The 26,118-nt window shown below is 45.5% G+C and overlaps 3 protein-coding genes across 7 annotated transcripts in view; 1 reads left to right on the plus strand and 2 right to left on the minus strand.

Moving 5' to 3' along the window:
• LOC119820716 (UDP-glucuronosyltransferase 1-6) overlaps positions 1-26,118 on the minus strand; it is a 94,604-nt gene that overhangs the window by 6,227 nt on the left and 62,259 nt on the right. Inside the window, exon 1 of one of the 5 annotated variants that reach the window (XM_038339260.2) lies at positions 10,504-11,457. The exons of 3 other annotated variants lie outside the window; for them this stretch is intronic. In XM_038339260.2, the coding sequence (XP_038195188.2) occupies positions 10,504-11,442 (939 nt within the window). In that variant the 5' untranslated portion in view covers positions 11,443-11,457. Of the gene's footprint in view, positions 1-753; positions 1,664-10,503; positions 11,458-26,118 lie in introns of those variants that run through there. One more of the 5 variants, XM_038339261.2, reaches the window with a different exon arrangement.
• Dnajb3 (DnaJ heat shock protein family (Hsp40) member B3) lies at positions 5,879-6,943 on the plus strand. The gene has a single exon (XM_038339273.1). The coding sequence runs from the start codon at positions 6,079-6,081 to the stop codon at positions 6,802-6,804; it is 726 nt and encodes a 241-aa protein (XP_038195201.1). The 5' UTR covers positions 5,879-6,078; the 3' UTR covers positions 6,805-6,943.
• LOC119820660 (UDP-glucuronosyltransferase 1-2-like) lies at positions 23,992-25,631 on the minus strand. Its single transcript, XM_038339176.1, has one exon. The coding sequence runs from the start codon at positions 25,039-25,041 to the stop codon at positions 23,992-23,994; it is 1,050 nt and encodes a 349-aa protein (XP_038195104.1). The 5' UTR covers positions 25,042-25,631.

Below are 26,118 nucleotides of genomic sequence, written 5' to 3' on the forward strand. Positions count from 1 at the left end.
TTGGTTCTGAGCTATGAACATTTTTTGCCTTCCCAGGATCCACTTAGACTACCTATCAGAAGCCTTTCAGTGGAACCAAGCACAGGTACTTGAAGCGGGTCTGCTTATATGTTTGGTCTCTTCATTATCTTCACATCTCTGGCCTCCGGGATCTCCTTTTTGGCTACTTACTTCAGACCCAACACGTATGACTGTGGTCTGTGTATTGCTTTCTCCCATCAAGACTGTCTCTTGCTCAGACAGAGGGCTGACACCTTGTCCTATTAGAAGAGGCAGAAAGCTGCGGGAACTAACTTCCTATAAGAAGTGCTATTTAGCCAGAACCATAAAGGCAGTGTCTCTTGCCAGGAGTTATAAGGGTTAAAGAACAATTGCATCAGACTTAAGCTGCTGGTGCCCGAATCCAGTGCCCCAGTCAAGGGCAAGCTTCATAATACACAGCTGTGTTCTCTGAGAAGCGTCCCAAACACACAGTTCTTTTAACAGTTAATGTCAGTCGCATTCAACTGAATCCCACAGAACAAAAAGCCCAAGGTATCCTTTTCCAAAATACTGTCTACAAAAAGAAGGAAGTCAGAAGAGGATGCCAAAGATAGACAAATTCAAAACTGGGAGACTTAGGGGAGAGAAGTAAACAAAGAGAGCACTTGAAACCCAGCATCCCAGCATGCTCAGTGAGCTCAGCAAATACCTATGGAAGGTTCCTTTCCCAGAGAGAACATGGACAAGGAGAGGCCCCACTCACATACACACCTGAGATAAGGGCTTTTTCTGAAGGCAGTTTATGCCACCAATAAAAACCATGTTGGGCATGATGGGCCTGGGGTAATCTCTCACAAAGTCATTTCTCATCAGCCAGATGGACGCAGAACTCAGAAGGTCCTTGACCGTCACCTCTTTCTGTAATACTTCTGAGGCAAGCGGCTCATAGGGGGAATAGACCACATTGCATAGTAAGTTCTCTGACAAAGCAATGAGCATGTTCTTCACTCGCTGCGGGAAGTTCATGCGATCTGTGTTTACAGACATACTCTTGGGCACGTAGGACAGTGGGAAGGGGCACTGGGTAGCTTCCGAATCCAGGCTGCACGGCAATGCATTCAAGAAGTAGACAGCAGGCAGAGCCAGAAACTGGGCCACAATGGCACCACAAGGAAGGAAGGGGTCTGTTAGCAGAGCGTCAAAGTGGCTTTCTTCCAGAGAGGCCATGAACTCGGCATTGTGCAGTAGGTGCGAGCAGCTGGACAGGAGCATCGCAGAGTCCCTTTTGACTTTCTTGTATGTTTTGATCAAACGCAGCAGGAAAGGGTCTTCCTCAAAGACACTAAGCCCAAGTTCCACAAAAGTGGCTATCAAGTCTTCCTTCTTGAATGGCACAGGGTACTTCTTTAGAGTGTAAAAGGATCCTTCTTTTATGTGTACTGAGGCTTCAGGCGCTATGACCACTATCTCGTGTCCCTTCTGCTGGAGCTGCTGAATAACTCCAAGCATGCTGAGCCAGTGGCTGCCATCCATAGGGAGCAATAACAGCTTCCCAGCATGGGACACAGAGGGGCCAAGCACACACAACACAAGGCCCACGAGAAGCAGAGGCAAATGGGAGCTCCAGCGCGCCACAGTCATGGTACCTCTCCCTCCGGTGCACTCAAAAGGTCTACTCAGGCCTGCTCATGGTTCATGAAAAGAAATTTGTGTAGGCAGTTAATGTTTGACCGTGTCCCATGACTAAAGCTGTTGATTGACTGGCAGAGATCATAGAACATTTGCTTGTCAAGATGAGGGTGGAGCTCTACGGGGTTCCTTAAAAGATAACGGCTGTTGAGATGACTGTGATTTCTCCCTCAAATCATGTCTTTGAGTGACTATAGTGAGCAAACCATCTCTGGCCACTTTAGATTCATTAAATTAGCATTTATTCATAAGTCTGAAAGGGTTACAGGAAGCGTCAAAGCCTGGCACCTTCCCACGAATAAAATTGAAAGTTACTCAGGAAGTCTTTTGGAAAGAAAGGAACTGAGAAGGGCTGAAGCTCGGCTTTTATCCACAAAAGCCCTAGGAAAGCCCCCCATCATTCACTCAGGACTCCTCTTAACCACTTCCATCACTTTTTAAAATATGTGCATGCGCGTGAGTGTGTGCCTGTCTGCGTGTGCTATGTGTGGTATGTAGTCCAGCGGGTAACCTTGAGTGTTACCTCTCAGAGGCCTTACATTTTGTGTTGAGATAGGCTCTTTCACTGGCATAGACCCTTCCTATTAGGCTAAACTGGGAGACCACTGGGCCAAGGAAGTTTCATTTCTCTGGTTCCGTAGCACTATAAGCATGCCCCACCAGGTCCAGAATTTTCATACGGCTTCAGAACACTTTACTAACTGAGCTAGCTCCTTTACTGGCTGTTTTTACTTCATGCGGAATGAATGTAGTAAAAATGCTGGGTCTTAAGACTACAGCGAAGACCAGCACTGATGAGTGTCCTGCCTTTCCGGGACTCAGGCTCTATCAAGAGAGACAGATCCACAGCTCAAGCTAAGAGATGCGGTCCATTGAGAGTACAAATGAATGGAGCCAGGCTGGGGGAGAAAATGACAAAGACAAAGTCATAGGAGTCCTCTCCAAGAGCAGAACTCCATTCCCTCAGAAAAACAGAAAGAAAACATATTCCAAACAGAACATCACAATACATAAAAGCAGAAGGGTTTCCCTCATTTTGCACACATACTGAGGCCAACGGAAGCAAAGACATTTGCCAGGGTCCTTGGCAGAGCTGTGACACAGGCCCTAGTAAGAAGTTGAATGAAAAACTGTGATCCTCAAGGTCATGACCCTACCATGAAGAATGGGGAAAAGGCAAAAGAGAGGACTTTGAGTCCAAGGAAGTGTTCAAACAGCACAATCTGGGCCCTCCGAGATGAAGGGAAGAGCTGTTGAACAGAAATGCCTCCTGTAGTGGGCAACCAGAGTGTGAGCAGAACCAGCCTTGTAACGTTCCTGGGGATCCACGGATGCCCTATACAGTCCAAGGAAGGAAGCACAGATCCCAATTCTGACCTCAGTACTGGTCCTTCATGGGGGTGTGCTGGGAATAACAAGGAGAAAGAATTTAACTTTAAAGCTTTGGTGTTCTAGAGTATACAGCTGGCAGGAAACCTCTCATTTGGGCACTTAAAGTCTCTATTCCTGGGCCTTTACCCTTCCTCAGCAGAGTCCCAGTTTTGCTTGTGTTTTTGCACACACACACACACACACACACACACACACACACGGTGCACACATGCACTTTGAACTCTTTCCCTACGCTCAATCATTCCATCACTCTTAAATCTCAGTAAGCAGAAAAGATGTAGCAATCCCTTTGTTTTTTGCCGAGCATTTAACTGAAATCCCAAAGCTCATAATCCAAGTTAAACTTTAGGATCAGTAACCCTTGGAAGCCCCATTTCATGAGAACTCACTTGCAGCTTGTGTGGAGCAAAGAGCCCATAAACACAATGCTTTTACGGCTCCGTTCCTGTCCTTACTCAGAATCTTGAGCTGTTTCACTTAAATAGTGCCAGAGATGGAACCCAAAGCCACATGCAAGGCAGACAGTGTACGGCTTCAGAGCATCTTGCAGCCACTGTGGACCTGAATGGTTAGGGCCCCAACCCTACCCTTGGCCAGGGAACACCGCTCACTGATCTAAATGCAAGGCAATCTATATTTCTTATTCCCAACAAGGAGAATCACTTCAAAGCAATCCAATGATAAGTATGACCTGGAACATGAGCAGACCAAACATATTTCAACCCCCTTCCTTCAGCAACATGCATGGACCATGCGAATTCTACTACGTTAGTCCCAGAGCCAAAACTCAAATGACCAATGGCCAGTGCCTGTGAGGAGGGGTCCAGGGGCCAGAGAAGTACCAAACAATTACAGGGCAAGATGTGTTCTGTAGGCTGAGAAAACAGAGCACAGCAGCAACGTGGTCCTGCTTTGGAGGCCCTTGAAGAATGTGGTGTCTTTGAAAAGCCCCACTTTTCAAATGGAATTTCTTTTTAAGCTGGAGCTAGAAGTTAATATTCCCACTAGTGGGACACCTAGCTCCTTTGAGGGAACAATGGAGATTTACACTAAACAAAGCACACAAGCTTGCCATCCTCCTTCGTTTGAGCTCGGGACCTTCTAGAGGGAAAAGGCAGCTTTTCTCAAATCTCTGCAGCATTTTTCTCTACCCTGTTTCTTATCATCTCGAAGTTCACACAGCAATCTGTATCCTAGACAAAGTCTAAACAGATACATTCCTCATAGATAGGCTTTGAGCTTTGGAATCGCTATCTCAGCCCAGGTACCAGTCCATCGCCGTGCATTCAGGAACTATCTTTGTACAGACGTCATCTGCCTTTACTGTAGGCTTAAGTCAAGCACTCAGTCTCTCAGACTCAGCTGCCACAATCCTGTTTCAGAGCTTCAGCCCCTAGGTGGTCCTACCAACTCACTATATCAGTTTGCTCTCATCCCACAGTCAACAGCTTCATCGGGCCCACAAGAAAACTCAAATCCTTTAGCCTTGCCCTTCCTTAGACCTTGGGTCACCTTTTCAAGATCATTTCTTGTCTCTAGCTCTTCTGCTTAGTTAATCCACCTGCCCTTTCCTCCTAATCAGGTTTCTATCATGATTTCATTACCAAGTGCCAGCCCTACAGGTAGGTTCAAGTTCAGTCACTGGGCGTGACATGAACTCCAATGGCTCTTCTGGTGCCCTAGTGCTACTGGTTAGACCTAGTGCCTTTCATGATAGAATCTTCAAAAGTTCACTGGTTAATCATTTCCCCTTAGGACCAAGTAATCTTTATAGATGTTATACTGCCTCACAACTGATCAAGTCAGATTGATAATATAGTGTTCAAAAAAATCACACACACAAGGAAGTGAGACAACACAAGTTTTAAGCAAGGACAGAAGGCCCGTAGCTGTGATACCACAGTTAGAGGAAACAAGAACATCTCACCTAGAGAGCTACAAAACAGTCCACAAGTTCTAATTATTTTGTTCAGGGCAACAATGGCTCTCCAAGTATTAGCTAGGGAACCCTGGGAAGTTTTCAAGGGAATGTTACAAAGCCAAAACTATTTCCATCTATGGGGATACTGACTTTTTAAAGATCCCTTTTCTTACAAGCATAAGGTGGAGTTTTCTAAAGACTCCATGTGTGAGATCATAGTAGATTGAATGCAGAAGCAGGAGAACCCAGCTCTATTAAGCTCCATGCTGTAGTGATTTAAAGAATATAAACTTACCCCACCATTCTGAGTTTTTGAAGAAGTTATTTCCTCATAAGATGATTTATGTTAGACTACAGTTAACAGATACTGCTTTACTTTCTTGTGATCTGAATGGAACTGAGTCATGGAAATTAAAACAAAGGGTCCTAAAGTCAAAACATTTGAGAACCTCAGTTTTTCACTAACCACTGTCCTTCAGAGTCAGACAAAAGTCACTTCTGTCAATTCTCCTATCCTCTTATCTGGCTAAAGGAAAGCTGACTTGGGGCAGGGCACAAAAACCCATTTTTAAAAGCTGGCCTTGGTGAAACACATTTGTAAATCCACAGAGCGGGATGGGGAGGCAGCAGGGCATGACTGTGAGTTCAAGACTAGCTTGATCTACACAGCTGAGAAGAGAAGGCAAAGCAGTGGCGGCAGAAGGGGAGAAAAGGGAGAGGTAGGAAGGAGGAAGAGAAGAAAATAAGGAAGGAGGAAGAGATAGGGGAAAGAGGGAAGAGAAGCTGGAGGAGGAGGAAAAGGAAGAGGAAGAAAAAAATGAAGTAGTGCTTGTCTATGGCAGCCAGAATCATGGCCTCTCCCCTAAGTTGCCCTTTGTTCTTCATAACAGACCAACAAACCAATCAGCATCACCGAGCATCACTGGGCGCAGACCCTACCCTGGAGCCTTCTGTTCTGATAGGCTGAGGCGCCGCTCACCCCCGCCAATGAGCGGCGCCTACGTCACAAGGGCGCGCGCGGCGCCGGCCGGTAGGGGGCGTTCAGCAGCCGCCAGCCGCGCTGCAGCGCCGAGGCCGCGGGCCGGCCAGCCGCCATGGTGGACTACTACGAGGTGCTGGGCGTGCCGCGGCAGGCCTCAGCTGAGACCATCCGCAAGGCGTACCGCAAGCTGGCGCTCAAATGGCACCCAGACAAGAACCCCGAGCACAAGGAGGAGGCCGAGAGGCGGTTCAAGCAGGTGGCGCAGGCCTACGAGGTCCTATCGGACGCCCGCAAGCGCGAAGTCTACGACCGCTGCGGCGAGGTGGGCGAGGTGGGCGGCGGCGGCGCGGCCGGCAGCCCGTTCCACGATGCCTTCCAGTATGTCTTCTCCTTCCGAGACCCCGCTGAGGTCTTCAGGGAGTTCTTCGGGGGCCGCGACCCCTTCTCGTTCGACTTCTTCGGAGACCCGTTTGATAACTTCTTTGGGGATCGGAGGAGCTGCCGAGGAAGCAGAAGCCGAGGGTCCGTACCCTTCTCGTCCTCCTTCACCGACTTCCCAACTTTTGGGGGTGGCTTTGCTTCGTTAGATACCGGATTCACATCCTTCGGTTCTCCGGGAAACTCAGGCCTTTCGTCTTTCTCCATGTCCTGTGGCGGTGGGGCGGCAGGCAACTTCAAGTCGGTGTCAACCTCCACCGAAATAGTTAATGGCAAAAAAATCACCACCAAGAGAATCGTTGAGAATGGTCAAGAAAGGGTGGAAGTGGAAGAAGATGGAGAGTTAAAGTCCCTGATAATTAATGGCAAAGAGCAGTTGCTTCGCATCAATACTCAGTAAAGACATAAAGTGCGTTTTAAGGACTACCAGGACTTTTTTTGTTTAAAAGCGTTTTCAAGGGAACTCTACTTTCAGAACATCTGTATTCAAGACATTCTATACAGTTCATGCGGGTGCCTCTTATTGTTGGGACTGCAAGGATAGGACCTCTCTTGGTCTTTATGCCTGTTGTAAATATATGTATGCCTTTGGCACTCATTAAACGTAATCCTGAGGCAGACCACCGTTATGTCTTAGTGGTAGGAAACACTGTTCACAGCACCTGAAACCACACAATGTCCAGTTTGTTGATATTTCGACCTAGAGAGCTTTCTAGGAAGTGGATCCATACAGCTCCACTTCCCCTCACTCACACTGTGATGAAAGATACTGTGTATGTTGATGATTTAGTTTAAAATACATCGAAAAAGTGGCTTTTAGTTTACCTAAAATGATGCTGATATAGGAACAATTGACTACTGTTTCAATGAAAGGCTAAAACCAAGCCTTTAAAAGCAGTTAAGTTGAAGAAAGTACACTAAGTAGATTCTGGTCGCTGCTGCAATGCATTACTATGAACTTGGTAATGTCTAGCACAGTTATTCTTCCCAAGTTTTGTAGGCTAGAAACCTGAAATCCATTTCAGTGGGCCAAAAAAAAAAAAAAAAAAAAAAAAAGAGGGTTGCCAGGACTGTGCTCTCTGAGGCTTCAGGGCTCATTCTATCAGTCAAGGTAAGTGCTCAGCCCTAAATTTGTTCTACAACAGTGGAAGACGCTGGAAGTGAAAAGAAGTGTGTTTTGGGGGATAACCAAGCTTTTCAATTTCCATATGTAACATATATGGAAATATGTATGTTACAGTAGAGTCCATTCTGTTAGCACAGGTGGGTGCTTCCTAATCAGGCAGAAGATGGTTGCCTTCAGAGAGTCCACTACAGAGTGTGCTGCCTCACTCCAGTGCCCTCTGTGAGGACTGCAAAAGACATGGAAGCAAAAGGGATCTGACTCAGTTTAAATTGTCACACTTTGTAACTCTCTACCAAAAGGGCATGGGACCCAAGCACATTATTATAAACCAAGATTCTATAAATAGGTTGGATACCCAAACTACCCGAAAGTGTAACCTCATGGTAGTGACGTGTACAGTACATAGAAGAAACACGAGAGTCAGCACTGTTCCCCCAGGGCACACAGAGCCTTTATAAATCACACAATGGAATAGTCACTGCAGAACTGGGGTAGCTGTTTTCTACCCAAATCAGGCCAACTACCAGACTTGAAACAAATGTTTTCTTCAGCCTAGGGAGCTAATGAAGACAGTCACTGAGGGCTGGGGAGATGGCACAGGGGTTTTGGTGCTTACTAGGCAAGCATCCCCAGAAACCCACATAAAGGTCTGATGTATGTGATAGTCCTCAGAAGGCAGAAACATGGAATCCCAAAGCCATATTGGCAAGCTCTGATTTTTTTTTCTTGAGAGACGCTGGATAAGGTGGACAAATAATGGAGGATGAATGATTCCTGCCATCTGCCTTGGACTTCTGCGTGCACACACCACATACATGCACACCACATAAAAACGAGGGGGAAAGTCACTGAGTAGCATGTTGGTGTGGGTTTATATCTGAACTGGTAGGAGATGTCAAGGACTTGAGGAGAATGAACGTATCTGTGATGGTTACATGTGGAAATCACCACCCTGGTAGGACAGAATGAGTGGGTCTAAAACGACACAGTGGAAGAAAGAGCTTGAGCAGAGAGCCCATGGTAGGCAAAGAGCCTGGCATAGCAAAGTCACTCTGGCTAGTTTTAACAGTTGAGAGCAAACACGGGAATCAGTATTCATATATCCTGGATTAATGGTCCAGGATAAATGGAAAGTTCCTGGCTGGACTGGAACTCAGTATGTAGGACAGACTGGCCTTGAATTCACAGCAATCTACTCCTCAAGTGTGGGAATTCACAGCATGTGCCACCAGACCCAACCATAAGATACATTTTTTAATGAATTGTCAAGCTTGAGAATCTCTTCAAAAATTGCTCAGTCTCAAAACACGCAGACATGCCTGTGGAAGGTCATCTTCTAAGGGAAGTTTTGTCATAGTGGGCACAAGGCATTTCCTGTGCAAAGAGGAGCCTCTTGAATATACCAGGGGATCTATAAGAGCACGTTCCTGCACAAGCCTGACAACTTGACTTTGATCCTTGGGAGCTATGGTGGAAAGAGAGAACCAGCAACCGGAAGTTGAAGTTGTTCTTGACTGCCACATGAGCAGTTTGGAACACATGCACCCCCGGTCATACACACACACACATCTCCCCTAATTCTTTAAAGCATTCAGATCCATTACAGGGGATCCCCTCATGGAACCACTGGGAGAATTTTCTAGAATGCACCAGACAAGGAAGAGGAAGACAATGTAAAATCCAGAATACTAGGAGGCCCTCTTCCATCTAAAACTGGATCAAGAATTCCAAATGCCAGTCACAGTGGCTGGAGATTCACACACAGCTATTGTAGGTTTAGCTTCGTCAACATGGATGGAAGCATTTGGAAGAAAGTACACTGTCTTCAAGTAACCACTGTCCCTTTGATTTTATGCTGCAGCCTCCAAGCTAGAAGAAAGGTACCTTCTCCATTTTAGGAAGTCATTTATCTGTATCAATTTGTTTCCAGAATTTCTACTTCCACATTTTCATCAGTTCTTTCTCCTCTCTCCCTTACCCTCCATCTTCCTCATGCCTTCTTTCTCCTAATCCTTCTCCCCACTCTCTTCTTCCTCATCTTTCCCTCTTCCCCTCTTGGGCTCTCACTGTGTAACCCAGTTTAGACTTTCATTATGTAGCCAAGGATGGACTCATAATCCAACCTCAGTTTATAAAGTGCTAGGATTACAGACCTGACATCCTAAACCCAGATCACAGGTTTTCTCATTAAATACAAATTCATTTATCTTCCTTAGAGCTCCATTAAGCCATTTAGTATAGTTTTAATTACTGTCAGACAAGCTGACAGGACTGGGAAGCAGCCACTGACCTCAGGACTAAATGTACAACTTATTCTCCATCTCTACACTATGATAAAGTAACAATGTTTTATTATACTAGACTTCTCTAGACTATTTTTCTTTTAGTTTTCTACATACAACATTTGAAATAGACAATTTAGTTTTATCATGGAAAATCTACAATCATACAGTAGCTGCTCACTTACACATCAACTATTGAGCAATATGTGGCTAGTCCGATTTATCCTATAAACTCATTAGCTTGCTTCCAGGTCTGTTGAGTGCTCAAGCGTCCCATGAATACACACCCATTTCATCCCTGCCACACCAACAACTGCCATTCACTGATTCCTTTAACCATCAAAAAAATCTGAAAGCAACACACCCTCTGATGGGTCAGGTCACAGCTTAATTTCTCAGCAACTGTGCAGAGTCAGTATGCTTGATAGAAAAACCACGTCCGGATACATGGGCAGTCCCAGTAGAGTTCCCCTACAGCCCCTCAGTCCCATTGCCTTCACTTTAGCCCTTAGTCCTGATAGTGGCCTCTGAAAATCTAGAGTATAGTGCTGTGGACACATTAATAGGTGAATTTAACTGAAACCTCTTAAGAGAGATAGATAACTTTGGACAGATGAATAAATAAGCACTTGAAAGTAAAAAGAAAAATATTTTTCCTGGAAAATTCTTAAGATAAAGGCAGAATACAGACCTGATGGAGTGGCTTTCTGATGGCACAGTTTATACCCCCAATGAAAGCCATGTTAGGCATGATGGGCCTGGGGTAGTCAAACACAAAGTCCCCTCGGAACAGCCACATGGATGCATGGCTGAGAACCTCTGACAAGGACACCTCTCTCTGCAGAAGTTCAGAGGCCAGACTTTCATAGGGAGTGAATGAGACATGGCAAATGTACTTCAAGGTCAAAGGGTACAGCATGTTCTTGACTCTTTGTAGGAAGCTCATGTGGTCAGAAAGTCTTGCGAGTAGCCTTGGAACATATGAAGAAGGGTTTGGACACTGTGTGCCCTCATAGTCTATGTCGCAGGGAATGGCACGTAGAAAAAACACAGCAGGAATCTGTAGGTACTTGGCCAGCACTGCCCCGCAGGGAAATACAGGGTCCGTTAAGACCACATCGAAGGAACTGGAGTTCAGTTGCTGGATCAGGGTCTCATTGTGCAGTAGAACTGCACAAGAATTTGCATAGAGTTCTGAAAATTTTTTTATAGCTACCATAGTTTCAAAAAACATCTTCACAAAATGTTGTTCTTCAAAGGCCTTCTTAGAGTTGCTCAGTATGTTCTGCTGATATTCTTCCTGGGTGTGCGGAAAGGGATAGGTCTGGAGGGTGAAGAAGTCCTCTTCTTTGATGTACAGAGTCACATCTGGAGCCAGGACCACAATCTGGTGGCCTCGGGCATGGAGCTCCCTGGTGACATCTTTCATGCTCAGCCAGTGGCTGCCCTCCATTGGAAACACCAGCACCTTTGCACCTTCAGCCCAGGGCAGGGCACACAGCAGGAGCAGCAACCCCGAGAGTCCTGTGTCCATCTCCCCAGAGGCCCACAGCAGTAGACTGTCTATACCCTGTGCCTCCCTCGTAAGTTTATTCCTCTTCTTATCACCAGGCAACCTATCACTCTGCATAATTGGGTAGTACAGTGCCCTTAAGTTAATCATTACAGAATAAATCTCACCCTACCTTTCACTAACGTACCCATCTGCCTCCGCACAGAGAAAGTTAAACCTCAACTTTTCTTGCCTAATAAAAACTCCCGTGACATGCTTCTCTCTTCCTAGGGCATACTAGATCACCCCTTGTTTTCTTCCAGTTCCCCAAACAAGACGCTGGACACCCATTTCTTTCATGACCTAGACTTTTAGTAAGTTGCCATTGAACTTGGAGCAGTGCTATCTCCCAAAACCTTTCTGCTGGATAAGACCCTACTTCAATAGCTCATTAACGTCTCTCCTCCAATTCACAAGTAGCAGTCAGCATATCACAGCATGCAGAACACTGCAAAGCAAGCTAGACCAACCCAAAGACGATATCCCTTTGCCATGGTTCCTATTCTTCACAGTACCAGGAATATAAGGATCAGGGGACATGATTTGAAGTAGCTGACTGCTGACAAAGATGGGAATGCTGGAAAGATCTCAAAGTCGAGACCAAGGATCTGACTCTGCTGTAAGATCTCTTCAGAGTCTTGTAACCACTCTGTGGAATGAAGCTGATCTTTGTAAAGCCCCTCCGGACAACACCAGCCTCTTCACTGACACAGTGAATTCTGAATTCTGGAAGCATCCCGCTCCCTCCCATAAGCTGATCTCCTTGAAAGGGACAAAGAGACTGCTCAGAGCTATGGCTCAGTTTCAGGTTCTGTTCTGGATACTGGGGCTGCAGGATCCTGCACTCTGTTAAGGACCCTCTGTTTGGATCTTCACTGCATTCTGAGGTTTGCGATTGTGTTTCCTTTTATAATCTGCGCCAGATCAGAATCCTGATGAGGATGGAATTCCCCATAAAGCATGGTCTATAATTTTCTGGGGCACTGTGCTCAAATTCAAGAAAAGGCAAGTTTGAGGCTGAGGTGAGGGCACACCCCAGTTGTGGGTCCCATATACATAACCAGAAATCTGTCCCTGCCTCAGAGAATTCCTGCCACTTAGGATGAGCAGTTGCTGCCACCTGCTTCCTTTACATGCCCTGGAGCTGACTCCACTCTCCACCAGGCAAGCTCCTTGGGGCACATTCTGCATCTCTGCATCTGTGTCATTCTGCCAGGATGGCCAGGCTGAGGCTTCCCTCTGGGGAGAAGCCACCCTCTTAGGGGCCGACTGGGAGCAGAACCAGCAGCTGTTTGTGTGCCAAATGCCTCACGTGTGCCAGGCTGCTCTGTGCATGCAGCCTTTGTAAATCACCCTTTCCTGGAGGCTAGGGGTCCAGAAAGTGTTCTGCAGGTTCTTTTTCGAAGGCAACTTTTCGGCTTTCTTTTTCCCCACCTGCCACCTCTCTGCATGTTTTACCTCACCTCATACCCCACTGTTTCCCTTCTACAGCTATCTATACAGAATTACTCAAGTGTAGGCTATGGCAACTCCTGTCCTTACCATGCCCATAAAAGGAAAAGAAGAGATGGAGCTGGTGGCTGAGCAGTCAGAACCTGAAATCTGTGATTGCTGCTTTAGCTGCTGGTGTCCACGTTAACAGGAACATTCCCATCACTACATCTAGCAGAAGAGGCAGGCAGCCAGGTCCCGGAGGCAGAACCCACTTATGCCCAAACTCCGTATGCTGCTCTTGTGCACCTGTGCTGGGGAAAAGCACACAAGGTAACATGGGTTGCTCCCCTCAGTGTGAGGGCCTGAGGTGTGCTCACAGATCCAAAGCGTACAAGAGCAGGTTACCATAGCTGACCAGTTTCTACATATAAGCTAGGCCAAAGGGCACTGCCAGTTCTGCTCACTTAGTGCCATATGTAGAATAGAATCGTGAAGGGTGCACGGCAAAGATTGGCCTTTGCAATGTTCTTGTTTCCTTTTTTATTTTAAAATGTGAATCTGTGGGTATTGCTTTGACTGTCAATTATGATTAATCCCTAGGCAAACAGTATTATTTCTTGTAACTAGGAAATGATATTTAGCACAGCACTTCAATCCTTACATTTGCCCTGGGCTGGAAATGTACAGGTCTAACTAACTGGCCCTGGATAGTTCATCCATCCTGGTGAAACAATAGTATATTATCATCCGTAAGAAACTCTGAAGTGACTTGGCTCTGCATGGATGCTGCAGATGTCTTAATAGCTGACCACCACTTGGCTAAAAGTAAATCTGGCCTCTTTGAAAGTAGTGAAGCCTGACAAAGTGGGCGTTCTTAGGTTCAAACACTCTTGTATCAAACCATCCCACACTAGATGACTTAAATTCACGTTTAGTCTCTGCATGGTGTGGAAGCCACAACGCTGTGTTACTGGAATCACGCTCCATGCACCCTAAGAGTGCGAGGTTGGTTGGTGGGGTGTCAGGAATGGCCTCAGCTGCACCTTGGTTCTACATTTATGGTAGCTGTCAGAAATAGGAAGAATTATTCACGAAGGCTATGTAAACCTCTCCATTGTCACAAAGCCAGCACTGATGAAAGCCTGACAAAAGGCAGCTTTTACCCTAAATGTAGCCTGTGCCAGGAATACCATACACACCCGAGCAAGCCAATTCTATTGGCACAGTTTATGACCACATAAAGGGCTTTTATAGCATGGTAGCCTTGTAAAGCCCAGCCCCAAATCCTGCTCACCCACAGTTATTTGTATGGACTGACTAAGATTTGAAAAAAAGCAGGACTGATGAAATGGGCCAAAACCAAAAGAATTCTTAAACCTCTGCAGAGGGTTCACAAACAGCTATAAAACTGGGGTTGAATATAGTTCAATGCCCTTAAAGACTGAAATAAATGCAGTGGGTCATACACACACACACACACACACACACACACACACACACACACACACTCCCTTTGCATTCCACCCTTTCGATGAGGGTAGGAATCCAGATAAATGCTCTACAGTTTCTCCTCCAAAGTGAGTTCCCTGCCTTCTTTTCTTCCATTTGCTCTCTGCACTGGCCACAGCTCTGCATGTTTTACCTCACGTCCAATCCCATTGTCTCCTTTCCGTGCAGAGTTATCTGAGCCTAGGCAGTTTATTATTTTTTAAAGGTGTGTGTTTACACTCAAAGGGGTAGCATGTGCCACAGTATGCACCTGAAGTTCCAGGAATTACCTTACCTTCAGAGAGTCACTTTTCCCTCTCCGACCACGTACATCCCAGAGAATCAGACTCAGGTCGTCAGACTTCACGACAGCACCTTCACTTGCTGAGCCTTCTCACTGGCCCAGATTAAACATTATCCTTCACTCCACTCATGTTTTAAAATGTTTTTAAGATGCACACGCTGTCTGGCATCTCTGAAAACCAGTAGCCACACAAGCCCTACGTGGGCCTCCTCAGTTCTGGGATCACTCTAGAAGCTCAGAGCCATGGAGCTACCTTACCAGGCTGTGACATCTACCCTAGTTTACTCATCCCCTTATCTCCCTGCCCCCTAACGCTCAGAATATCATTGTGTGGCATGGTGCCCTCCTTCCACTAATCATTACAGAAGAAATCCATAGTTGGCAGTGACTAATGTCTTGCCCTTCTGCCTCTCCACACGAGAAACTACTCTTATCACCTCTTTGCCAGCTAAACTCCGGTGACCTGTAGCTGCTGGTTAGTGACTATCACAGTTCACCTCGTTGGTCTTCCTATATTGAAAGCAAGGTTCGGCACACTCACTAGATTTAATCACTTCTTTCATTGAGCTCAGAAAAGAACCTGATGGTTGGTGCAGTGGTTTGAATGAGAATGGTCACCATAGGCTCACAGATTAGAGTTCAAAGAAGAACCTGATGATTGGTACAATGGCTTAAATGGCCACCCTAGGCTCACAGATTTGATTGTTCAGTTCTTAGCTGGTGGACCGGAGGTGGGAGGGAATAGGAGATACGACCTTGTTGGAGAAGGTGTGTTGCTGCAAATGGGACTTGAGATTTCAAAAGCTATGCCATGCACAGACTGTCTCTGTCACTGTCTCCCTCCCTCCCTTTGTCCTCCTCCTCTTCCTCCTCCTCTTCCTCCTCCTCTCTAGGAGGACCTGCCTCCAACTTTTGGATAAAATATACACTCTCAGCTACTGCCCCAGTGCCATGCCTGCCAGCTTGCTGCCATGCTCCTTGCCATGACTGGTCATGGTCTCACACTCTGAACTGTAAACAAGTCTCCAATGAAGTGCTTTTTAAATAAGTTGCCTTCGTCATGGTGTCTCTTCACAGCAATAAAAAGTAAAACAGTTGGTATTGATTGTACTCTGCCAGACATGATATACTCAGAAACACTTTCAGGATTCTTCTCGCTATAAGTTGCTTCAGTATATCACAAAACACGCGCCTAAGTCAACTTTGAGAAACAAAGAGATTACTGGATCTCCAAATTGGTGCATTGCTGGTCTGGATTTAATGATGTGGGACAATGCATTACAAATGCCTGGCCAATGCCAAATTTCTCTTCTCCTAGTTGCTGAGAGTTGCAAGCTTCCGCGCTTCCTTAGAGGACCTGGGTGGGCACTAATCTGGGCCTCCACTGCCTCCTGTGGTTTGTGATTAAGCTTCATTCCACAGTTCTTGCCAGCTCAAAATTCTTACAAGGCTGGATTCTCCAGAACATCATGGGCTTGGGATCTTGTGCAACACTGCTCAAATAGCAGGATGACAAAGCAAATTTGAGATGTAGCCGAGGGCAGGGCTCTAGCTGTAGGGGACTGGGTACGGGGCCAGGAATCTGGCCCGGCCTCAGGGAATTGCTCTCACAAGTGTTTGTGGTTGCTGCCACCTCCTTCCTCTACATGTCCCGGGGTTCCACTCTCCATCATGTGAGCTCCGCTGGGGTGTCCTGCATTCCACCTCACTGCTTCTCTGTCACTCTGCCCATTCAGGTTGGTTGTCCAAGGTGACACAGGATTTCCCTCTGCAGCAAAGCTACGCCCCTCATACCTAACTGGGAGCAGACTCAGCAGCTGGGCAGATGTGTATATGAAGATGCCTCCCATGTGCCGCCGCACACTGTGCAAGCAGCCTGTACATCCCACCCTTTCGAGGAGGGTAGGAGTCCAAATAAATGCTCTGCTATGTCTCCTCCAAAGTGAGTTCCCCGCCTCCTTTTCCTTCATCTGCTTTTCACACCTGCCACGTCTCTGTATGCTTTCCCTCACATCAAATCCCATTGTCCCCCTTCTGTGGTTATCTATGCAGAATTATCTGAGTCTAGGGAGCGGCCACTCCTGCCTGTGCAGTGCCTATAAGAGGAAGGAAATGGATGGAGCAGTCCAGGTGAGAGGGCAGAACCTGAAATCTGTGTCTGCTGTTTCTGCTGCTGCTCCCAGCCTTAGCAAGAACACTCCCAACACCGCATCTAGGGGAAGAGGTGGCCAGTTCTTGGAGGAGGGACCCTGTCTCTATCCCAGGCTCAGTATGCAGCTCTTGCGGATGTGTGGCTGTGGAGGAAGCCTATGGAAGAGCACACTGGGGACCATTTAATGGCTTCTCTCACTATGGGGGTCTGGCCTGCGCTCAGAGCCTCAAAGCACACAAGGATCCAGATGCTACGCCTGAAGAACGACTCTAGGTATTGGGTGTGCTGTTGACTCTGCTTGGTCAGAACCCTACATCTCAACTAGACCCATGAAGAGACTGTAGCAAAGTTTTTCTAACAGGTTTGACTTTGCTTGTTTAAATTTTTGTGAATACCTGCCTATCTTTTAGTATTAAACTATTGCTGAGTCAAATCATTTTATTTCCTGGAAGATTGATTACCCAGGACCTTAAGACTTAATTTCCTCCCTTTGGGGGGAAATTTGTGCCAGGGATCTTCCTCTGAAAAAGCTACAGTTTGTTCTCTAAAAGTGTAGTTAAAAATGAAAAGGGAATTGAAACAGGCTATAATCTCAGCAATTTTTATGACACTCTGGGGTAAACAAATAAGTGGCTTTCAGATCATTTAATAAATAATTACTAAACATATTTTTAAAATTTCTATTATTTCAGAATAATTGGCCACTCTTAACTTGGCTTTTTTTAAAAAAAAAATAGTTTAATTTTGTTGGACATGGTGATACATATTGTCATTGTTGGACATGGTGATACATGTTGTCATTGTTGGACATGGTGATACATGTTGTCATTGTTGGACATGGTGATACATGTTGTCATTCCAGGGTGTGGATGCAGGAAGAGCAGAAGTTCAAAGTTGTCATCAGTCACGCAGCATGGTCCAAGTCAACCTAAACCATAATGAGACCCTGTCCTAAACAAACAAGCGAGTAGCCTAGTGGAGAGGGTATAATGCTATTCCTATCATTCCTGCAACAAGTCATTAAGGCCTCAGGAAGTCAGTTCACATTTATCCTCTCCAATGAAAGAATATCAGCGTTTCCAAGATTATTCTCTGCCTGAAAGCTTAGGGCTAAAATATAAGTGAAGGCCTCAAAATTCCAGTATTAGATAGTCTCATGTCAGGTCTACACTCAGCTTTAACTTGTTTTCACAATTACCACAGGTGCTAGAGATAGCAAAAGAATTTCTAAGGTACATCAAACTTGTCATGGCGTCTAGGGGACAGAGACCAGAGCAACTTGACAACAAAGCTAGCTTTCACTTGAGTGACTGACTAGATGAGGCACCTTGAACACATCAGTAAAGTCCATGCTATCCACAAAGGTCAGGGTCCAGGCTGGTTTGGGAAGTCCTTTATTGGTTAATGAATTAATAAGCTGTTTCAGCCAGTGGCTTAGTAGAATAGAGCTGGGGGGGGGGGCACTAAACTGAATGCTGGGAGAAAGAAGGCAGAGTTAGTGAGATGCCACGTAGCTGTCAGAGGGGAAAGATGCAAGCTATCAGTTGGAACCTTGCCCGTAGGCCATGACCCTTGTGGTAAAATATAAAATAATAAAAATGGGTTAATTTAAGAGATAAGCGTGAGATAGAAATATGCATAAGCTAATAGACCAAGCAGTGTTGTAATTAATACAGTTTCTGTGTGATCATTTGGGTTCTGGGCAGCCGGGAACAAACAAGCGGCCTCCTACAACACCAGTCCATCGCTGCCTTGGGAGAGGCAGAAGGAAGAGAGCAGACTAAAGTTCTTGGGGCATCAGCAGAGAAAATCTTCCAGCTTTGAATGAGATCCAGGGGCTCACTCAAATGAATTGATTGTCTGCTGAAGGCAAAGTGATGACACCAGACTGAACTGAGACAATGTCACATCATATGACAAAGAGAGTATAGCTGTCATTGAGGATCTTGAAGTGGAGAGACTGTCCACATTCACATAAGTGGTCCAAGATCATTACAAAAGATCTTGTTCGTAAATGAGAGAAACATATGACGTGGAGATGAGGGCAAGCTCCATCACATCTCCATGGAGACAGAGTGCACCATTGAATCACAAGAGTAAAACCAAGATGGAAATTTTCAAGAAAACCAATAATGTAAAAGGAATGGATCGCGAGAGATAAAATCAAGTCTATCCTATCTGATTAGCCACAATTCTCACATCAAGAGAAATCAACAGGAGTGAGTTTTTAAGAACACTGTTTAAACATGGAACCAAAATTCTAAACTATTTCATTAGCTGCAAAGGTAAGAGTAATCTGAAAATAACACGAGATGGCAATGTCGGGAACGGATGAGTAGGATATCTGAGATGTCACTTAGCGATCAGAGCAAAGTACATCACCACAATGCAAGCACCTCCATGTACCAAGCCAGCCTCCATGCCTACAGGTGACGGCTATCAAAAATGCTAATAAAACCTCTGCAAATATTGGTGACTATGAGGTTGAAAACAGAAGGTAGAAGACACCTCCTTGGGAACTGGGGAATCTCAGGAACACAGACAGACAAAACATAAAATGTGACAATTTGGATGCACACACAGAACACTTAACAACACTGGTCCTGTGACTCGGGAGCACCTGAAAGGTGGCTGGTAACCATGGAGACAGATGTAAATGAAACCACACATGCTGACTGCTTCTATTTCCACTCTCAAGTAAAAGTGAGCGCACACCCAGGCCTTCCTAGAGAGAATCATTAAGGATTTGTGGGTAAGAAGTCTCTTCATCTTGCTACTGAAAACCTGAAAGCAATAAATGTCTACTAGAGTCAAGTCAGCCCTCAGTTCCTCTGCGTCTGCTCAGCTTCAGAAGAACCTCACCTCTAGACAAACAGTGCCCACACAAGTCAGCAGTGTTGCTGCATTCCATTGCTGTAGGTCAGTCCCAGGACGGACAGACAAACCCTCAATATGGCAGTGCAGTCCCTTCAGTGACCAGTTAAACCTGAAATGTCAGTTACGGATATTTTGAAAACAGAAAATTTCAGAGACAATTGTAGCACAGCCATATCTGATGGGAATGACAAAATAAGGCCAGCACAGCCACCTGACACAGATCCAGCAAAGCTGAGTCACGCGATGGCCGCCATGCCACTTCTGGTTTTCCGTCTCTACCTGTTGCATATTTGGAGGTGTTGTGTGATTTTGTGTGTGTGTGTGTGTTCTGACAAATAAAGCTTTCCTGGAGATTAGGGGGCAGAAATAGCCACTAGTAAATCATAGAAGCTGGGCAGTGGTGGCTCACGCCTTTAATCCCAGCACACAGGACAGAGACAGAATCTTTCGGTCTGAGGATTCGGAGAGGTAAGAAGTCTGATGACTGCTGCTTTGCTTCTCTGATCTGTCAGCTTTGACCCTGATATCTGACTCCTGGTCTTTATTGATTAAGATTAATTAGGATCACGCTTCATGGGAGGCTTTTACTATTTGCGCAGTGTTCATAGCTTCCTGAGGCTGTGCCGCCAGTACAAACTCTGGCTTTAAAGCATTTCAATGGCTTTTATGGGACTGGATATTTCTGTTCCCGCTTAGGATCTGAAGGAGAATGCTCTGAGACCATGCCAATGGCTCAGCACTCCTGCCTGCATCTGGGCAGAGGGCAAAATCAGGCTTAGGAAGGCAGGAGAGCATGGCGGATTCCTGCCACAATACAGAGAGATATTTTCAGACTGCGCAGTGCTCTGCGTGTCAGATTTGGCTGTAACTCGATGAAAAGAGTTTTTGTGCCGCACGCTCAGTCTCAGAGTTAAAGTGCTGAGTGCGGCTCCTACCTGGCAGCCCCGGAGCTAGTAGAAAATGGTACAACCTCCATTTTGAAATTGGAGAGAGGTGGAGCCAACATCCAGAACAGCCTGGCGGCTCTGCAGCTCAGAGGTACAACCGATTCAGAGTCACAAGCGGCTATGCCAGTTGGACTGCTCGTGGCAAGCTCACAGTACCTGTTTTTGACCTAGGAATGTCACAGCTTAGAGTCTTAAGTGCTTAGCGATGTAAAGGTGCAAATCAAACGTTTCTGGACAGTAAAAAAAATGACAGATTCACAATAGGACAGATTCAGACATAAAAGACTTTTAAATGAGTCACAATGTTGGATGAATGTACGTAGGCTTGAGAGAGACAAGAAAAAAATAGAAAATAAAGTTAATGCCTTTAAAAAAAGGGTAAAGTCTTTAAAGAGACAGAATAAAGTAAATTGATAGAGTAAAAATAAGCCACGTAAAAATGGAAAATTCACAGAGAGTCTGGATTATGTATTTTATTGTGTTTTCTTTGAAATTTTTTACTGTAAAGGAGCTAAATACAGAGAGACATTTCATTATATGGGCTGCCAGGCTAGACCAGAATGGACATCTTAATGGTATGACTTCAGAATTTGGATCTAAGAACATGATGCTTTGGAAAAGAGTTTCTTCTTTTGTTTTCACAGAGGATGAGACTCTGTGGATTGCTTCTATCCCAATATGGTACGATAGACCACGCCCTCCTGAAAGGTTGCTATGAACACCTTCAAAAATTACTTCACTCAACTGCCGACTGAGATGAACCTAGCAGACAGGTTATACCATGAAAGACCTAAATAACAGCGCCCCCACTCAGCAGGAAGCAGTTTGGAGAGAAATAACTGCGCCCATATTCCCAAATATTGTTTATAAATGTTCTTTTACATTTAAAGGGGGATATGATATAGGTATGAATAATCTTCATTGGTATGGATTTTAAGGTCAATTTTCTTATATGTATTTCTGATCTTGATTAAGCTATTGTGATTGTGTAGTTCATTTTAAATTATATAATTAGGAAATATAGGTTGTTAATGGATAATCATCGATAATAGTCAAGCTTGTAGTCATGTTAGTTAGATTTTCTAGATGTTCATAGATATATTTCAGATAGACATTCTTCATATCTTTCAAAGACTGCAGAATATGGCATTTAAGTGTTTTAATAACTTGGGGTTTTCATGACAATGAGACACATCTGCTCCTGGCAGCACCAATCTATTTCAAGAGGAAGATGGGCATCGAAGAGGCTCCTTATGGAGTTTGATAGCCATTTGGGTAAGAAACTGCTCTTGCCTGGACTGCTGCATAAACTGGACACAAAGAACCCACAGAAAGAGGACTGCTGAACTTGCCTAAAGGTGAGATGGTCTTTTGGGGTTCCTGATTCGTGAGTCTGCAAGACGTTCTGCAGGACACAGCAGAAAATGACTGAACTGTCTTTGGAATTTTCTGCTTCATGGAAATGTCTGCTGTACAGTATGGGCCTGAAGGCCGAAATGGATGCCCCAACGATACAGAGGAACTTTGGGTGACTGTCCAGGCAGCGAGTTGTCTCTTGTCATTTCTAGAGTTTGAAAGCTGCATATTTCTTGTTTACTTAGGTAGTATTATATCCTTCTGGAGTCTTTGATGGAGTTGAAGAATAAATAGTCATAGCTTTCCTTAGTTATGATAAAAGATAAAATAGATCTAAATATTGTAACTGTAATTCTTGCTTGATAACTGTTTTGTTACATGTAATTTTACTATGTTAAAGTTAAAGCCTTTCTTTTTTGTTTAAACAGAAAAAGGGGAAATGATGGAGGAATGTCTATGTGTTACTTTCATTATTAATAACGAAACTGCCTTTGCCCTTTAAGAGACAGAAAATTAGGGAGGCAGAGTAGACAGAACAGAATTCTGGGAAAGAGGGGGAGATGCTTCAGGCAGACGCCATAGTGAGTCTCCATGCTTCTCCTCTCTGAGATGGATGCAGGTTAAGATCTCTCCTGGTAAGCCACACCTCGTGGTGCTACACAGATTACTAAATATGGGTTAAAGGAAGATGTGAGAATTAACCAATAAGAGACTACAGATAATGGGCCAGGCAGTGTTTAAAAGAATACAGTTTCCATGTAATTAGTTTGGGCAAAGCTAGCCGGGTGGCGGGACACAGCCCGCCGTTCCTTCTACAGCATTAATCTATCCCTGCTTACTAAGTTCTGCATAAATAAAGAAGCGCTCTAGCTGCCAGTCAGTCAGGCCGCAAGGTTCTCCTGACTATGGTGCCTGGTTCACTCCTTCCCACACTGACTCTTTACAACTTCTCGGGATCTCTCCACCTCCAGGCTGGCTCCTGGCAACATTCGAGAGTTCAAGGTTAAAAAAACAAAAATTCCCTGGAAAGCGAATGACCACATCAAAATGAAAACTAGACTGTTGTAAAGATAAATTATGGCTACAATTCAGACCTGAGAGAGTGTCTTCCTGCTGGCAGAGTTTATACCCCCAATGAAGACCATACTGGACACAATGAGCCTCAGGTAGCTGGACATAAAGCCCCCTAAAACAACCGTACAGGTGCATGGCTGAGAACATTTACCAAGGTGCGGCGCTCCAAAGGAGTGGAACATACATGACACACGTACTTCAAGGTCAGAGGGTAAGTGTGTTCTTGATGCTTTCCGGGAATCTCATGTGGTCAGAAAGCCTTGTGAGTATCCTCAGGGCAAGTAAGGGGTGAAGTTTGACACTGTGGCCTCAAAGTCTACTTCACAGGGAATGGTGCAAAAAAAAAAAAAAAAAAACACAGAAAGAACACCCAGGTACATTGCAAACAAAAAAATAAAAAGCAGAGTCTGTTAACACCACACCAAAAGAACTGGAGTTCAAGTGTGGGAGCAGAGCCTCATTGGGCAGCAGACCCCTCCAAGTTACCACATGGAATGTTGATGCAGTGTTTCCTACTTACTGTCATTTTTAAAGGCATCCTCACAGAAAACTGCATTTCTCAGAAAATTAATTACCAATTAGTTCAGAAAGGGACATCTATATTATTCCCTGGTGTGTGGAATGCCCTAGGATTTCAGGGGCAGATGGCCTCTGCTTTGACACACACAGACACATCTGGAGCCAGGACCACAGTCTCCTGTGAGATCCACATTCACTTCAGGCTCACTGCCTGCTCTAGGAAAAGGAATTGCCCCTCCCTGGAGCCAAGATCTGAATCCCCAAAACTGCTGCTGAGAGTTGGAGAGCAGGCTCAGTTTCTCTGCTCTGGTGCTCCCAAGATCCTGGAAATAGCATGCTCGGGAGGCACTGTCCTGCCGAGTGGACATGCTCAGTGGACACCCACCACAGCTCCTTGGTTCCATTAGACGCCCTCACTATGGCCTCCCGCTCCTCTCACTGGACCCTCAGATCCTGACTCATCGACTAAGGAGGCCTTAAGGATTTAACTCACCAAAGCTGCTGGAAAGATGAGCAGGCAAATGAGCAACCCAGAAAAAGGACACAAGGAAACCAGTATTGGTGGAGCAGACTTTGGATAGAGGCTTAATACAGACCTGAGAGAGTGGCTTTCTGAAGACACAATTTATTCCCCCGACGAAAATCATATTGGGCATGATGGGCCGGGGGTACTCAAACACAAAGTCCAACCTGAAGAGCCATATAGATGCGTGGCTGAGAATCTCCGTGAGGGACACCTCTCTCTGCAGAAGCTCCGAGGCCAGGTTCTCATAGACAATATAAGCGATGCGGAAAATAATCTTGTATGGCAGATTGTAGAGAATGTTCTTTACCCTCTCCAGGAAGCTCATGTGGTCTGAATTCCTTGTGAATAACCTTGGAACATATGAGGGAGGGCTTGGAGCCTGGGCAGACTCAAATTCAATGTCCGAAGGAATAAAGCGCAGAAGAAACACAGCAGGAATATTCAAAAATTTCGCCAGCAGTGCCCCACAGGGATACACAGGGTCTGTTAACACGACTTCATAGGAACTGGAGTTCAGGTGCTGCATAAGGTCCTTGTTGTGCAGTAGACTACTGCAAGCCCTCAGGTAGAACATTGATATATTTTTCATACATTCCATATTGCTTAAAAACATCATGACAGAATATTCTTTCTCTAAGAACATTTTAAAGTAGCCCAGCGCATTATGTTCATAGTCTTCCTTAGTGTAAGGGACAGCAAAGCTTTGCAGAGTGACGAAATCCTCTCCTTTGATGAACGTGGACACGTCTGGAGCCAGGACCACAGTCTCATGGCCTCGGGCATGGAGTTCCCTCACAATGGTCTTCATGCTCAGCCAGTGACTGCCCTCCCAGGGAATCACCAGGACCTTCCCACCCTCAGTCCAGGGAAGGGCACAGAGCAGGAACAGCAGCCCTGAGAGTCCTCGCAGAGACACCAGGAGTCCCATGGCCATCTCCGGAGAAGCCCACAGCAGAGGACCTTCCTTGCCTGTCTCTGCCCTCAACATGAGTTTCTTCATCTTATATAACCATCAAGTCCCATTGTACAGGGACATGTGATAGGTGGGACAAGGCCCACCTTCGGTTAATCATTACATTATTAACCCATGCCTGGCCTTCACTTTTGTCCCTACCCTTCCAGCTCTGCACAGAGAAAAACCACTCTTAACATCTCTCTTCTAGAAAGGCTCCTGACACCTGATGCTGCTCTCTGATGAACCTCAGTGATGTATGCTATGAATATGTTCTGTTGCCATTGGTTAATAAAGAAGCTACTTTTGCCAGGAGAATAAATTGTGTCTTCAGAAAGCCACTCTCTCAGGTCTGTATTAAGCCTCTATCCAAAGTCTGCTCCACCAATACTGGTTTCCTTGTGTCCTTTTTCTGGGTTGCTCATTTGCCTGCTCATCTTTCCAGCAGCTTTGGTGAGTTAAATCCTTAAGGCCTCCTCAGTCGATGAGTCAGGATCTGAGGGTCCAGTGAGAGGAGCGGGAGGCCATAGTGAGGGCGTCTAATGGAACCAAGGAGCTGTGGTGGGTGTCCACTGAGCATGTCCACTCGGCAGGACAGTGCCTCCCGAGCATGCTATTTCCAGGATCTTGGGAGCACCAGAGCAGAGAAACTGAGCCTGCTCTCCAACTCTCAGCAGCAGTTTTGGGGATTCAGATCTTGGCTCCAGGGAGGGGCAATTCCTTTTCCTAGAGCAGGCAGTGAGCCTGAAGTGAATGTGGATCTCACAGGAGACTGTGGTCCTGGCTCCAGATGTGTCTGTGTGTGTCAAAGCAGAGGCCATCTGCCCCTGAAACCCTAGGGCATTCCACACACCAGGGAATAATATAGATGTCCCTTTCTGAACTAATTGGTAATTAATTTTCTGAGAAATGCAGTTTTCTGTGAGGATGCCTTTAAAAATAACAGTAAGTAGGAAACACTGCATCAACATTCCATGTGGTAACTTGGAGGGGTCTGCTGCCCAATGAGGCTCTGCTCCCACACTTGAACTCCAGTTCTTTTGGTGTGGTGTTAACAGACTCTGCTTTTTATTTTTTTGTTTGCAATGTACCTGGGTGTTCTTTCTGTGTTTTTTTCTGCACCAT

The sequence above is a fragment of the Arvicola amphibius genome, chromosome 8 (genome assembly GCF_903992535.2).
Source record: "Arvicola amphibius chromosome 8, mArvAmp1.2, whole genome shotgun sequence".
Lineage (NCBI taxonomy): Eukaryota > Metazoa > Chordata > Mammalia > Rodentia > Cricetidae > Arvicola > Arvicola amphibius.

What these genes read in the sequence shown, in the direction of transcription:
- Dnajb3 (XM_038339273.1), top strand. Translation starts at nt 6,079, where the DNA reads ATGGTGGACTACTACGAGGTGCTGGGCGTGCCGCGGCAGGCCTCAGCT.
- LOC119820660 (XM_038339176.1), bottom strand. Translation starts at nt 25,041, where the DNA reads ATGAAGAAACTCATGTTGAGGGCAGAGACAGGCAAGGAAGGTCCTCTG.